We start from the raw sequence: 15818 nt of genomic DNA on the forward strand, positions 1-15818 counted from the left end.
TAATAATCAGTTCATCAGTTTCGGTCTTTGGTTTTGACTAATCACTTTTAACCGGTCAGTTCCATTTTGAACCAACAATAACCCCCCCCCCCCCCCAAAAAAAAAGAAGAAGAAAAAACAGAAAGAACAAAAAATATTAGGTGGGCACCCTTATTTGTCCACTTCCCTCCCTTTTCCCCTTTACTGCTGGTCGATGTCGGACTAAATTCGCCTACTCTGTCTGATTTGCACGCCCTGAAATAACCCACGGGCTCACTGTCCGTTCTTCAGGTGACAAAGATGAAGAACAAAACATAGAGGATACAGACCTTATGGACTGGAATTCGATCTTCGAGATTGGCTTCATCTTTTGTTTCTGTTCCTTCAGCTTTATGGTGGTGTGTTGACAGCGGTTTGCCTGCAATTTTTTGTGACTGGGAGAGGAGGTATCTTTGCAGTCATAGGGTCCATTCTGGGGTTTATAGCAGGAAGCAAGGACTTTCTCCCAATCAGCCACTTGTTCTTCTGCTACTTGCTTGGACAAGGAGGAGGTGACCATTCATGCCATGAATCTTCTTAAGTCCATCTCCTTTTTTCCCCTTAATTGACAAAATTACACCTTTGGTGTCATTCTAAAAAATTCATGTTTTCTTTTATCTTTTTTCTTGCCTCTCTTTCCACTCCTCTCTGATTTATGTAAAAATACTTTTGCGCTGCTCCCTTTGCTACTCTCCCTTTTCTTTCCCTTTGAATCCATACGTACCATACAATGCCCTTGTTTAACAGTCTTTGTGGACATCCCATAAAAAAATCCAATTGGGTCTCCTTCAGAATTGCAAATTCTTCTCATATTAATGGCTGGGAGTTTGTAGGAGCTTTTTCTTCTTCCTGCTGCCTTTTCTTTTGCTTGCTATCTGTTCTTTAGCTTTGCTTGGGGGCAACGGTAAAATGGAAAATAAAGAGATGGGAAGGGAGACTGTGAGAGATGTCCTGTTCCTTCTGTTTCTCATCTGATAAAAAACTGAATTCAGAACTTTTTTTCTCAGAAATATCTCAGATTCAAAGTCTCCTCTGATTCTGATGACCAAAATCGAGTGTGTGTGTGTTGAGAGAGAGAGACTGTCCAGCTGTCCTACGTCTACTACCCTGATCAGGGACCAAGGATTTCTCCACTAACTAATTCTTTTCCCATGTAAGAATCAAGCCCTTTCAAACCCAAACCCTTTTTCAGGCTGAGAACCCAGACCATCCTGGCCAGTGGCCAAGGATTTCCACTTAGGTCACACAGACCAAGGATTTCTCTTAAGCCACACAGGCTTCCTTTACTGCAGAAATGGCTTCTACTTTCAAGCTTGATAGTAAACCAATTAAGTACACTATGATCAAGTACAAGATGCTTTGCTTTTGAACTTTACACGTTACAACGCTTGTATCAGCCCTTCTCAAGATGATATGACACTAGTAGTCACAGCAGCAACAACACTTTTTCAAGATGCTCTTACAATGAAGCACAACAGCTTTACTCAAGAAGATGATCGATTTAGGCTCTTGCTGTTGTTTTTTTACTTGTGATTGATCTGTTTTTTGACAGCAAATGACTCTATCCTTTTATAGGCAAACGAACTAGCCGTTACAGTCAAGCTAAGCTTCTCCTTTGAACATTTGAATTCACCTTTCATTCCCAAAAGAAATTAGCTATTGGAGAACCACTAAAACTTCAAATCAGTTAGAAGTATTAATTCATTTTAGTCTCCAATATTCAACTTAAGATTTTCAAGAAAAACTAGCTTTTGGAGCTCCTCAACATCAATGAAGATGTTTAAGAATTCCATTCAAGTGGTTAGAGTCCAATCATTAATAAATAGTCAAAGACTTTCTAACTTCTTTACCACACATAATTAAACACAATTGCACGGAAGGCCGCACGACAGTCACGGAAGACCGTGCCTGCGGGACTCGAGATAGTCACTCTCGGACATGCACAGGAAATGGTCACGGAAGACCGCGACGTCGTCGTCTAAGAAGACTTAATCTCATAACTCTCGGACATTCACGGAAGATCACACGGAAGACTGCAGTGGTCCCTTAGCATTAAAACCTCGGTTGCTCGTGAGTTCAGACTTAAAATATTTTGGATCTGCTAATTAAGCACGGTTGTCCATCCCTGTTCACGGAAGTTCGTGGACAGTAGACTTAAGACTTCTTTCTAATTCAAACGACCTACTTTCTTGGTTTTTCCATTTAAGTCACTTTTTATATCATTTTTTGGGCTTATCATATCTTCTTGATCATGTACATTAGGATTACAAAGATATTCCAATCATATTCAAATCCTAATGCCAAGTCTTGAAGGAATCTTCTATTTGATTTAGAATTCAACTATTTGATTCTTCAAGCACATGGAAGACCGTCTTCAGTAGTTCTTCTTTCAATCAACATGCCTTGTTCTTTCTTCAACTGTACCTCTTCATTAGCTTGGGTAACATCTATCTCTTTGCACATTTAGCACACATAGTGGTACACCTAAACACACTTCACACAATGAATTTCATATCCAAAACTCATAATATGTAAATGAAACCTTCTAAGTCCAACAGTTTTTAATCGGGTTGGACCGAGACCGATCAAATATTCAATAAAATTTTACATCCACAATAAAAGCCGGACTGTTTGTTAAATTGCTGGTTTGGTTTTGAGTTTAGTTAGTCGGGTTTAGTCGGGCCCATCGGACATGCCTGTGCTTGATTTTGGCACCCCTAGCTTCTGGGATCCAAGGTTCAAGATTTTGGTTTCGATTGGGATTTCAATTGTAGTTGAAACTGAAATAGTAAAAAATGGCACTGAAATATGTCCATTTTGGTGAAAAAGCTAAAAAATTGAAGATCCTTGAATTCACATGCTATTTCATTTCGATAAGTGTCAAAACAAAAATATGGCGTCGAACTATGCTGGTAGCAAGGTTTAAAACCTGGCATCGGACATGGTATCAGCCTTCACCGATTCTGACTCAAAGGATCAGAATCTCGCATGGAATCGACAAAAACCCAAAAACTGAAACCAGGAAAAGGAGCAAAGAAACCAGGAAAAGGAGCAAAGATTTCCAGAAATCTGTGTTTTTTTTTGAGTTTTTACTCAAAAAACTTGTAGATCTTGCTACAAGAGGTAATTTCAATGATTGTCTGCTATTATGCTGACTAAAAGAAGAGAAAAAAATGACCAGAAATGACATTCGAAGAGCTTTCATGGTTGATTGAAAATAGGTGCAGGATTGGGCATTAATTGGTATTGGGGTTGGTCGATTCCACCGATTCTGGTCCAATTTTCGAAACCAGAATGAATGCCTTTCTAATGATCTCCTAGATGCATAGAAATATTGTGGATTCATCACATTGGAATAGGAATATTGGATTATCATGGTTAGTGTTAAATCTCCATGACTAGATATGATGTGCCATAAGCCCATAATGTCTTAAAAGATGTCACAGTGTCCGTATGTATGATGTGTCCTGAACCATGGATGGTTGGGTAGTGATCAAGTATAATGGAGGATGAAAGATGTGCATTGGGTTCTTGAATCTGTTTTAAGCTGTGAGTTCTGTAGGTGGACGATGTCCTTCTAGGTGTTGGATTGTTTTATCAAAAATGATGGTTCTATGATCAGAATTGTCTTTTCTATTTAAATCTATGATTTTTTTAACAGAGCATGGATGTAACAGATGTCTCATGGATGGAAATTTTATGGGTCTACATTGATATGGGAGAATTGTTGATCACCCTCTGTCATAGGGAAATGGTCCACAACTAGCTGTGAGAGGTCCTTTCCGTACTGGGTCTATGGGGTGAACTAAAGACACTCTCATACAAACTGGAAGAATCTTAACTTCCTCCCTGTTAATGAATTCTTCTCCTGTATCATTGATATTTCAAATATGTATGCTGAATATCTGTCTATGGGATTTTATTGTTGAGCTTCCATGGTCTCAACTATTTAGCTGTCTCTGTCATTGACTGCTTTCCTGATCGTGTTCTGGGTTCCAGAAGCTAATTTGGCAAGGGAATCTTTGTTTTCTGCCTACTAGAATTGATTCTTAGCTCAAGGCGTTCTTTATTAGCTTAATTGCTTGGGTTAGGAGTACATTAAGACCATTGTCACAGAATTGGCCTGCGGTGAGTGCCAACAAGTTGCAAGTAGATTCATTTGAACTGATTCTTGATTCTTGGCAGATTAATTCACCGAATTGGCCTGGATTGACTGAATCCTTCTTCACCCTCTCCATAGTATGCACCTCCTTCCTTCTCTCCTTGTATAGTATGAGTATGACCCCTCCCCCCTCCTTGCAGGCTGTGATGTAAGCAAGCAATTTTGTGAGAACAAAAATAAGGGGGTTGATAGCATTTACCAGGGTTGGTGAACTTTGCAAGTTTACAACTTGCCACTTAGCAAGCAATTGATTGATCTTTGGGTTTGTCCATGTTATAAAGTGCTCTTCACCCATCTCATTGGTCAAGTTTCAATATAAAAAAACACGTTTTATGGATTAGAATTTTTCCAAAGTTGTAGAAAACTGCAAATATCCAACTAAACTCAATTATTATATATCAACGGTTTATGGCATTCTTGTAATTTTTCATAACTTTATACCATAATTTGACCCACATTATATACTCACATTCTGCTGAAATTTACCAGTGAGATGGGCAAGGTCCTCTAAAATATGGATCACCCATGTCTACTATTTTCTGTACGTGGCAAGTGGAGGGCTGTACAAAGTTCACCTACCACACTGAATGTTAACAACGACGACAACAACAATGATGTTGAGAGGTATGTCCAGAGTGTTAACATCTCCCCAAATAAAACCATGCTCTCTGTGGTGGGTCAAGTGGAGAACTTGTTAATGCAAACATTATATACTGACCCACATTATATACTCACATTCTGCTGAAAATTTACCAGTGAGATGGGCAAGGTCCTCTAAAATATGGATCACCAATGTCTACCATTTTCTGTACATGGCAAGTGGAGGGCTGTACAAAGTTCACCTACCACACTGAATGTTAACAATGACAACTGTGGACAGATTTAAAATTAGGGAAAGCTTGGATGATCTATTCATCCCAAGCACTCTTTATTTAAAAGAGTAATAAAACAGTAAACATCTGTACGGTAGCAATGTGGGACTAAACCACATAATACAAAACTAATAAAATAACAAAGAAAAGAGGTCCAGAATACCCCCACGGTATTCTGGCCATATATGTAACACTCCCCCTCAAGTTGGAGCATATATATCATGCATGCCCAACTTGACTAAGATAGGATGAAACAGCTTGCTACTCAGTCCCTTAGTGAACACATCAGCCAGTTGATCAGTAAACTTCACAAAGGGAACACAAATGAGGCTGGCCTCAAGCTTCTCCTTGATGAAATGTCGGTCAACCTCCACGTGTTTAGTACGATCATGCTGGACAGGGTTATGAGCAATGCTAATGGCCGCTTTATTGTGAAGCTTTATTGTCACAATAAAGCATCATGGGAAGATGGACAGCAACACCGATATCCTGTAATAATCCTCTAAGCCACAGAAGTTCACAAATTCCTTGGGCCATCGCACGAAACTCAGCTTCAGCACTGGACCTGGTCACAACATTCTGCTTCTTGCTACGCCATGTGACAAGGTTCCCACCAACAAAGGAACAGTAACCAGAGATAGGTTTCCTGTCAGGAGAACCAGCCCAATCGGCATCAGTATAGGCTTCAATCTTAAGGTGACCCGTGGGAGATAGAAGGATTCCCTTTCCTGGAGCAGACTTCAAATACCTCAAAATACGACGGACTGCATCCATATGAGAGGAATAGGGATCATGCATGAACTGGCTCACCAAACTCACAGCAACTGCAATGTCAGGTCGTGTGTGAGAAAGGTAGATTAACTTGCCCACTAACCGCTGATAAACACCCTTGTCAACAGCTCACCCTCTTTCTCCCTAAGTTTTGTAGTAGCTTCCATAGGAGTATCTCGAAGGATGACACCTAGCAGCCCTGTTTGATCAATAGATCAAGGACATATTTTCTTTGAGAAAGAAAGATGCCCTTTCAAGAGCGAGCAACTTCTATCCCTAGAAAATATTTCAGAGGACCAAGATCTTTGACCTCAAACTCACGGCCAAGGAGGAGCTTCAAATCCCTGATAGCATCACCATCATTACCAGTGACCACAATATCATCCACATAGACTATGAGAAGAGTTACCTTGTCACCAACTCGTCTGATAAACAAAGTGTGATCAGCATTACTCTGCCTATAACCTGCTGAAATCATAGCCTTGTGAAATCTGCCAAACCATGCCCTAGGTGGCTGTTTCAGCCCATAAAGTGCACGCTTCAGTCTACAGACCTTGCCCTTGGTCCTGTCATCAGAGAAGCCTGGTGGAATGTCCATATATACCTCCTCCTCAAGCTCCCCATAGAGGAAGGCATTCTTTACATCTAACTGTTGAAGATCCCACCCAAGATTTACAGCACAAGATAATAGCACCCGGACAGTGTTGAGCTTCGCCACTGGTGCAAAGGTCTCCTGATAGTCAACTCCATAAGTTTGAGTGAACCCCTTTGCAACCAGACGTGCCTTATATTGATCCACAGAACCATCAGCCTTCTGTTTGACCACGAAGACCCATCTACATCCAACTGGTTTCTTTCCCGGAGGAAGAATCACAAGCTCCCATGTATTATTTTTATGTAGTGCTCTCATTTCTTCCACCATTGCTGCCTTCCACTTTCCATCTGTAGATGCTTCCTGCCAAGTTTTAGGAATCGAAACAGAAGAAAGAGAAGATACAAAAGCACGAAAAGATGGAGAAAGAGAACTATAAGAAACAACACGAGATATGGGATGTAAAGTACAAGTCCTAGTACCTTTGCGGTGAGCAATAGGTAGGTCGGAAGAAGAGGGATTACCAGGAGATGGAGGATCTGGATCTGGAGCCGGCAATTGGATGGGTATTGGTGCTAAAGTGGATTGTAACTGCCCTCTGTTGGTTCTGCCCCTTGTGTAGGTGAGTATGTTGGAGTTGTCAATTCTCTTATGAAATTCACCAATAGTTCTCTGGACTGGAGTCAGCTCCCCCTGAATAGGAACATTAACAATACTATTTTCTATGGTCTCCCCCTGTAAAGGATTCCCATTAGGTGAGGGAGGAACAGTCGGAGGAGGTTGGACATCATCCAAAGGAGGTTGGGCATCAGCCGTGGGTGCCGTCAAAGGAGTCTGGACAGCTGCCAGAGGAACCTCTAGTGGAGGAATCTCAAAGGGCACATCTTCACTAGAACTCTCCCCTTGAAGAGGTGGTGAAGAATAATAAGAAAGGGTCTCATGGAAAACAACATCCATACTCACCAAGGTACGACGGGAAGGGGGATGGTAACACTTATAACCTTTCTGGGTTGGAGAATAACCTAAGAAAATACAACGGAGCCCACGAGGCTCAAGCTTGCCTGGAGATCTGGTATCCCTAGCATAACACACACACCCAAATACTTTGGGAGGGACAATAAAGGAGGAATGGCCCAATAAAATATCAGAGGGGGTACGGGAATTAAGAACCTGAGAAGGGAGCCTATTGATGAGATAGGCGGCAGTGAGAACCGCATCCCCCCAATATTGAGAAGGAACATTCCTCGCAAACATCAAAGCCCGGGCCATTTCCAACAAGTGGCGGTTTTTTCTTTCTTCCACACCATTCTGGGCAGGGGTATCAACACAACTAGTTTGGTGAATAATGTCATGATCAACCAAATATTTTTGAAATTGTGATTCAGTAAACTCGGTTCCATTATCACTTCTCAATATTTGGAGAGTAGCCTGGAACTGAGTTTGAATCATCTTATGAAAATGCTGAAAACATGAGAAAACCTGATTTTTAGTATGCAAAAGATATACCCAAGTGTTCCAAGAATGACAATCAATAAAAGAGACAAACCAGCGATGACCAGAAATAGAGGGCTTGCGACTAGGGCCCCAAACATCAGAATGTACCAAATTAAAACAAGAACTTTTATTTGAAATAGGATAAGTTGAACGGGTCTGTTTGGCCAGAACACAAGCCTCACAAAAAAAAGTCATCCTTAGTATGTAGGGTGACCAAACTAGGAAATAAATGAGCTAAAATTCCTAAAGGGGGTGACCTAACCGAGAGTGCCACCGGTAAAGTTCGAAGAGACCAAGGAGTTCGATGCGCGGAGAAGGCAATGGTGGTGGAGAGAAGCGACCGTCATCAAGCGGTGCATGCACCACCATGCACTTTACCCAATCCAATCGTCTTCCCGCAGTCCAGATCCCGAAACACACAATGAGATGGAAAAAAGGTGACTTTGCGATTAAGATCACGAGTTATACTACTAATGGAAAGAAGGTTAGTAGTAAAATTAGGAATATGTAAAACAGAAGACAAGGGAAGAGAGGAAGTGCAGTTGATGAGTCCTTTTCCGGATATTGAAGAAAGGGACCCATCACCACTTTGACGTTATCTTTCCCGAAGTGGGAGAATATCTCGTGAAACGACTAGAGGAACTATCATATGATCTGTAGCTCCAGAATCTATGATCCAAGGATGGGAAGCCACGAAGCACAATGACCTACAAATGGAATACCTGACCGGGCAAAGTGTGAACCTGAAGGAGCTGAGGAATTGGCAGTAGCTGATGTAGTAGAGGCAGCCGCAGCGTGAAGTCCCGAGCATACGTAGGAGGGCTTGTAGATCATCCGGGATAGACCAGTGTCGTAGTAGGGGCTGCGATATGCCACCGATGGGCCTTGGTCTTTGTCTTTATCTTTGTCTTGGCAGCCCGTTTAGCTTCAAAATCAGCCGGTTTCCCATGAAGTTTCCAAGACTTCTCTTTGGTGTGATAGGGTTGTGTGAGTGCTCACAAACAACAGTCCCCGTAGTAGAATCACCAAGAGAAGCAAGTGCCACTAGGTGCGAAGGGGGCAGCAGCCTTGAGAGCTGATCTATCGAATAGGAGGGTGCAACATGGCAGCCCTACGGTTCTCCTCAGATGAAACCAATGCATAAGATTGTTCGAGTGTGGGAAAAGGCTTATGGCCCAACACTTGAACACGAATTGGATCATACTCCACATTCAAGCCAGCCAAAAAATCATAGACCCTGATCTTGTCCACATGCTTCTTATAGGAAGCAATATCAGCAACTGTAGACGGGTGGAAGTCAGAGAAGTGGTCTAATTGCTGCCACAGACTGCGTAGAGTAGCATAGTACTTCGAAACTGAAATTTCACCTTTGAGTGGTATGGAGGACCTTCTGCCTAAGTTCATATACCTGGGCATCATTGCCAAGCTGCCCGTAGGTTTCCTTGCAAGCAGCCCAAATCTGTGCAGCTGTGTCTAGAAGAAGAAAGTTATGCTGCAAATCTGTAGTCATTGAACCAATTAAGTAGGACATGAGAACACCATTATTAGCAAGCCACCTGTCCTGAGCAGGGCCTGGGGTAGTAGGTTGAACACTAGTGCCATTAATATGGCTGGTGAGACCACGGCCAGCAATGGCAAAAGAGGCAGATCTGGACCATAAAAGGTAATTCGAGCCATCAAGTTTAATAGGATTTGGTGTGAAGCTGTGGTGTCATCTTGTGGTGACCATCGGTAGGTGGCTGATCCAAGTAGGAAGAATCGAGAGAGTCACCCATCGCCCGAAAGAGGTCCAATAATGTCTTCAAGTGAAGGCTGAACTAACTCCAAAAATCGAGACAGCAGTGAAGAGTCCTATATCGATAATGTCAGGGTTTTTTTGATAAAACCTGAATTGCTGAAATCGATGAGGATAATAAGGAGTCCAAAAATTCTGTAGAAAAATGGCTTCAACTGAGGTCAATTAACCCTCTATACTGGAAGAAACAGCCTGCAGAAAAATCAAGAACACTGGGCTGCAACAACTCCAAGATTGATAGGTGTCAGGGTTTTGCAAAAAAACCCTGTGATAGTAGGATCGATCTCAAGGAGGTCTTCAAATCTGTAGATAAGAACTGAACCAATAAAAAAGGAATCCTGCTGCAGTTTGTGGTCTTCAAAGGAAGGAGTTAATGCCTTGTAGTTGTTGTAGAAGCAACCTCCAAAAAAACTGAAGATCCAATATCGCAGACAGGCTTGGCAGGTCCTTATCGAGCAGAATTATAGTGCATAAAAGAGGTAATGGGGGCAGCAACTGGATCGTATGATCACCTCATCAGTGCTGCCCTATATGGGAATGGAGAACAAGGGAGAAGAAAGAGAGAACTAGAAGAGAAGAAGATCGAAAGAGAGAGGGGGGAAGAAAACTGAAATTCGAAGGAGGGGTTTTGTCCCTAACTTGAAATCTGCTCTGATACCATGTGGACAGATTTAAAATTAGGGAAAGCTTGGATGATATATTCATCCCAAGCATTCTTTATTTATAAGAGTAATAAAACAGTAAACATCTGTACGGTAGCAATGTGGGATTAAACCACACAATACAAAACTAATAAAATAACAAAGAAAAGAGGTCCAGAATACCCCCACGGTATTCTGGCCATATATCTAACAACAACTACAACAATGATGTTGAGAGGTATGTCCAGAGTGTTAACATCTCCCCAAATAAAACCATGCTCTCCATGATGGGTCAAGTGGAGAGCTTGTTAACGCAAACACCAAGAAACACGAAGAAACAAAACAGAGTAAAGATGACTCAGAGATTTAATGTGGTTCATACATGAATGTGATGTGCTACATCCACGGTTGAAGCTGAAGATGATTAACTATGTAATGGAAGAAAATACAATGGAGATCTCTCAAGAACACCCAAACGACACAGCAAGAACTCTCCTCAGAAAACCCTAACTTGAAAATCCCCAAATCTCACTTGTTTCACTTGCTTACACAACAAGACGGTAAAATATATAAATACTACTTGAAGTCAGGTTGATCCATCGGTCGTTGTACCATGCCCCCGCACCCCCAAACGAGATCAATGATGGTCTCGGTCCAGGCCCTCCGCTACCATCACTGACCTCAGAAAAAAAAATCCCATTCGGGTTGCCACCAAAAATGTCGGAGCAGGCCAATCTCCGAAACGGGTACAAAAATTCAAGATACACAGAATAGAGATATGTCCAGAGTGTTGTGTGATTGATTTCTTTTAAAACTCAAATGAAAATTTTGTAGGGTATTCACCCAAAAAAAATAAAATTTGTAGGGCAGTTATACCACTATCAATGATGTATGGGCTCAATGCTGGGCATTGAGTAAATAACATAAAAACAAACTTAGTGTAGCTGAAATGAGGATGTTGAGATGGATGAGTGGTAAACTTGAAAAAATAAAGTAAAAAATGAACAAATTAAAACTAATTTAGGAGTAACTCCTATACAAGATAAGTTGAGAGAAAATCGTTTAAGTGGGGTATGAACATGTGAAACGGAGGCCTTTGAATGCACCAGTAAGGAGGAGTCAGATTAGATTATTAGAAAAACTAAAAAGAGCCAAGGCAGGCCTAAAATGGCCCTAGGAGAAGTGGTGAGAAAAGACATGCATAGTTTAGGATTAGTAATAAATATGGTTTTGAATAGAGTTGATTGGAGAAAGAAGATCCATTAGCTGAATATGTTGTGTTGAATTGTCATTTTTGAGAGCTCATGTGTAAGGGTGAAGGGTCCATGAGTCATGGAGTTCTTAACTCTGCCCGTGCAAAGTGTTAGGTTGCTTGCATTTCTCATGACACAAAAGATTCAAATTCATGTAGTTCAAATATTATTTTTCTCAACATTGAACGTGGTATATTAGTGTGTCAGGGTAGCTCATTAGACAGCCAAACTTTGTTGATTCACTGTAACAAGTCAGAGGGAATTGATGCCGTACTGAATTTAGATACTTGAATTCATTAGCCAAGATATGAGCTGAGCCAGGCAATTGTGGTTGGGAGAATGCTTGTAGTATCCAGCTTCAGAGGTGCATGGCCAGGGTCTCTTTTTCAAAAGTAGGGCACACCATGTGTGAAAGCGGGAGCCACTTGCATATATACAAGTGGGGTCCACTAAATGGACAGGAGGTCGGCCATCAGGCTATATGCATCACTTGTGACACTCCTCACTGTGGGAAGGTGGCTGGATGGGGGAGAAGTTTGTATTTTCATAGGACGCCTCCAAAGACTTGTTTTGAAGTTGTGCAGTATAAGTTAATTTATAGGGTTTGAGCAAGCTTGTAAACCGGTCCTTAAAGCCACCTATTTTAACTTAGGACCGAGTTTTTCTTCATCCACGGTGAAGAGGGAATATCTTCACCCATCTACTATCTGTTGGATGAGAATCTTTTTATTTGTACTATTGAAATAAAAAGAAATGTGTTTGTATATGATACAACGTGCCTGGAGGCAACATTAATACTCTAGTAAAAATACATACAGTAGAACATATATCTAACAATCGGAGGGAAAATTTTATGTGTTGTTGGTGTAAGTTATTGATGGAAGAAGAGTTACAGCGATTGGAGATCAACCTTGGCTTTCAACTCTTCACACTCTCTATCTTCCTGTCTGTCTTTCTCTTTCTGAGTCTTTGTGTCTCTTCGTCTCTCTCTGTCTCTATTTAGCTTGACAGAAGAAGAATTGCAGGTTTTAAGAATAATCTCTCTCTCAATCATGACCTTGGTGGGAACAGGTACTGAGTTGTGGATTTTTATGGAAATCATAATACTCTGTCAATCTAATAAGTTTCTTTTGGTGTTATTATTGAATTGAGACTTAGATTTTTATTGTTGTTTGTAGTCATTTTTGTACTTAGATGGCTATTTCATTTTATTAACACAATTTCGACGTCTTGATACATGCTGATTTTGTTTTGGCTTGCATATATTACATATTAATTTAACAATTGTACCATATGGACAATATGGCAGTACCTTTGTGAGAGAACCAGGAGGCAATGGATGAGGGTTGCTTGGTTTACGTGGACAGAGGTCAGTAACAACAATATGTGATCATCATTTCATTTTCATTGTAGCTGTGTAGAATCTTCTATTACTTACATAGGATGTAAGGAATGGAATTGTAGAACCGAGAAAAGGAATTGTGTCATGTTGTGACATTTGATTTGATTTTGCAGAGAGCCTTTATGGTCATGTTGACCAGACTGACGTGTAAGCATCCATGGAGGCTGATATTATACAAGCATCGAGCAAGGAAAATAATGGAGGTGATGAGAACATTCCAATTGACAAGATTGGGTCAGTAGGTGGGGAAGTAGTAGGTGAGGGTGAAAATTCTAAGGCTGTTGAAATGGGTGAGGAATTAGATGACGAAACCGAAGATGAGGTGGTAGATGAAGTAGAAAAGGAATCATATGTAGATGCAGGTAGTAATGAGGGTGGCAATACTGGTAACGGTGAAGTTACAACACCCAATCCTACCTCTAGGGTTCCTTATGTTGGTTTGGAGTTTACCGATGAGGATCTGGCCTTCCAGTTCTATGATGAGTATGCGAGGTTGACGGGCTTTGGTATTAGGAAGCAGAAGCTATACCGGTCAAGAACAAAGAAGATTGATGGTAAAGGGGAGCTCCTATCACGGTTGTATGTGTGCCACAAAGCAGGTTTTAAGCAGAAGAACGACAAACGACAGAGAGGCAAAGTAGTGAAGCAAAGACCGGAGGTTAGAGTTGGATGTGAGGCACTTATGCGGATTAAAGCAATTCCGAGTGGTTTCGTGGTGGACAAATTTGTGGAAAGCCACAATCATGAACTTGTCCCCGAGGAGGACACATTCACACTCAGGTCACATGAAGGATGTAATGCTGCTGTGAAGGTAATGGTCGAGCATCTCATTAACGCAGGACTGAACCCAGCCCAAATATTTGATGCCGTAGGGGAGGCCCTTGGTGGGCATCGTAACGTTGCGGTGAGTTTTACAAGGGTTGTTAGTAATGTCTATTAAATTTCATTTTATGTAGTAGTCTTTGATCACAATTTCTTTATTATTTTTAATCATGGGAAAGGCCCCACCTTGTCTTTTCTGAACGATTAGCATGCTCTCCAGCAGGATATTACGAAAAATAGCAGCTTAGTTGTTTTTGAGGACAATTATCCAAGCTGTTCATGTGGTCGAGGGTTGATGCGACCTGTGCTCATCACAGTACCCGGTTGGCCCGGTCAAAGACAAATCTTAGTTTGCCCAATCACCAGTGTATGCTTTTTGCACCCATCTCTAATATGTTTTCATTGGTAGCTATTGTGATTGGAGAATAAACAAACAAAATTATTGTCTTCTTATATCGAATGCATGTTTTCCCAGGATAAAGGTGTCGCTTGCTCTGAGGTGTTACCTTGGAATCCTGCAAAATGGCTCAAGCATATCCACGGTGGTAACGACGCAAAGGTGGATTACTTGCAGACACCGTAAGGTGATGGTATGATATATCAACATCACTAATGATTATCCACATGTGCTGTTTGGTTTAGGATGGCTACTGTTATTACATGTAATTGTGAACTTACACTTTGATGGTGGTGGACTATTGTAACAAAGCTCGTAACTTAATATAGTGTAGCTATAATATATATGGTTTAGTTTCTTCACCCTTTATGAATATTCATTCCTTTTAGGCAAGAGAGCAGGGAAGAGTTATAGTACACTAAATAGGGATGTTTCAATACAATAGTAGGTTAAATGGTAATGCTTCAATGATTGGGATGGAGTTGTCAAAAATATATGCACCGAGGTACCTGACCAATTTAATGAGGACATCCCTTGCGCTTTTATGTGGACATTACAGTGAAAACATATATTTCAATCAAGTTAATAGAGAAATATAGCAATTTAAACAGGGAATATATATGAATTAATTCTTGAGATAATAACTCTCAGATCTCTCTTCTTTTATTGGGGTTTGTGACCTTTGAAGCTATCATGGATAAATGCAGGAGTTGTCATCACTGAACATTGAATAAGTTTTGCTTCTCATTTAACTCTCAGATCTTTCTCCTCTTCTTGCTACTTATGTTTTCATGATGAGACATAGTTATTGTTTTTAGAATCATTTTTGTATGAATTAGAATGAAAATGAGGTTTGATATCATTTTTGCTTTAATTTCTTAATTAACTTAGAAAGACACGACTCATTTTTGCAATGTATTCCTCCATCATCTTTTGTCTAAACTCACCCACCACAACACACTTGTTGGCCATGCATTGGTGGGTAAGGTTGCATTGGTCACATTTGGCTTTGGAGCTGAATCATTTCCTTGTATCTGAAAAGAACTTTCAGATAAATAGGAAGAAAGCTTGATATGAATCAGAAATTTTCTTCTATGAACCGGTATAAACATCAACAACTTCGAATTGAGATGAGTAACATTATTTATCAGCACTCCTCTACCACATTTTTGCACGATTAATACAAAATAATAAGTTTGTTATAATCGCAAAGCTTGTTTGCACGACTTTCTAAATCATACATACCCAACTCATGATCGCGCATAGATTTGGAGGTGCAATCGGGCGGGTTAGGCCTGTATTTTTTAAAACCCCAATCCAACCCTAGGTCTCCTTAACTCAACCTGGTTCCTATCTAACAGTTTTGTTTAGTTTTGCTAAAAAAAGAAGAAGAAAGAAATAGTTGTTTTCAATGTGATTCATAGATCTGAGTTCTATATTTCATTGCTTATGTAAGTGCTGATGATTTCGTTAAAATTCTTATTTTTCTTTGTCTCCTTCACTTGGACTCTGGTAGACCAAGTTGCTTCTTTGATGATTGCATCAAGGACGTTTATTTGCGGTGACGATACGTTACTACTTGCTTGCTATATACATTGC

At 40.7% G+C, this 15818-nt stretch overlaps 1 protein-coding gene across 2 annotated transcripts; it reads left to right on the forward strand.

Moving 5' to 3' along the window:
- Positions 1-270: 270 nt before the first annotated feature.
- On the forward strand, positions 271-14570 carry LOC122648914 (protein FAR1-RELATED SEQUENCE 5-like). 2 transcript variants are annotated; one of them, XM_043842231.1, is made up of 4 exons: positions 271-444; positions 13135-13904; positions 14046-14189; positions 14298-14570. In XM_043842231.1, exons 2-4 carry the CDS (start codon positions 13158-13160, stop codon positions 14403-14405), a joined length of 999 nt encoding a protein of 332 aa, XP_043698166.1. In that variant the 5' UTR covers positions 271-444; positions 13135-13157; the 3' UTR covers positions 14406-14570. The 2 variants fall into 2 exon arrangements, with proteins under 2 accessions (XP_043698166.1, XP_043698165.1); XM_043842230.1 differs by lacking the exon at positions 271-444 and adding an exon at positions 12929-12967 and having other exon boundaries at positions 13114-13919.
- The last annotated feature ends 1248 nt before the right edge of the window (positions 14571-15818 follow it).

This window comes from Telopea speciosissima, chromosome 1, assembly GCF_018873765.1.
Source record: "Telopea speciosissima isolate NSW1024214 ecotype Mountain lineage chromosome 1, Tspe_v1, whole genome shotgun sequence".
Classification (NCBI taxonomy): Eukaryota; Viridiplantae; Streptophyta; class Magnoliopsida; order Proteales; family Proteaceae; genus Telopea; species Telopea speciosissima.

Excerpts from the sequence above, each read along its gene's own strand:
- LOC122648914 (XM_043842230.1), top strand. The coding sequence starts at position 13,158 with ATGGAGGCTGATATTATACAAGCATCGAGCAAGGAAAATAATGGAGGT. Across the intron at positions 13,920-14,045 it reads TTGCGGTGAGTTTTACAAGG|GATATTACGAAAAATAGCAG; the intron begins GTTGTTAGTAAT and ends GCTCTCCAGCAG. Across the intron at positions 14,190-14,297 it reads TAGTTTGCCCAATCACCAGT|GATAAAGGTGTCGCTTGCTC; the intron begins GTATGCTTTTTG and ends ATGTTTTCCCAG.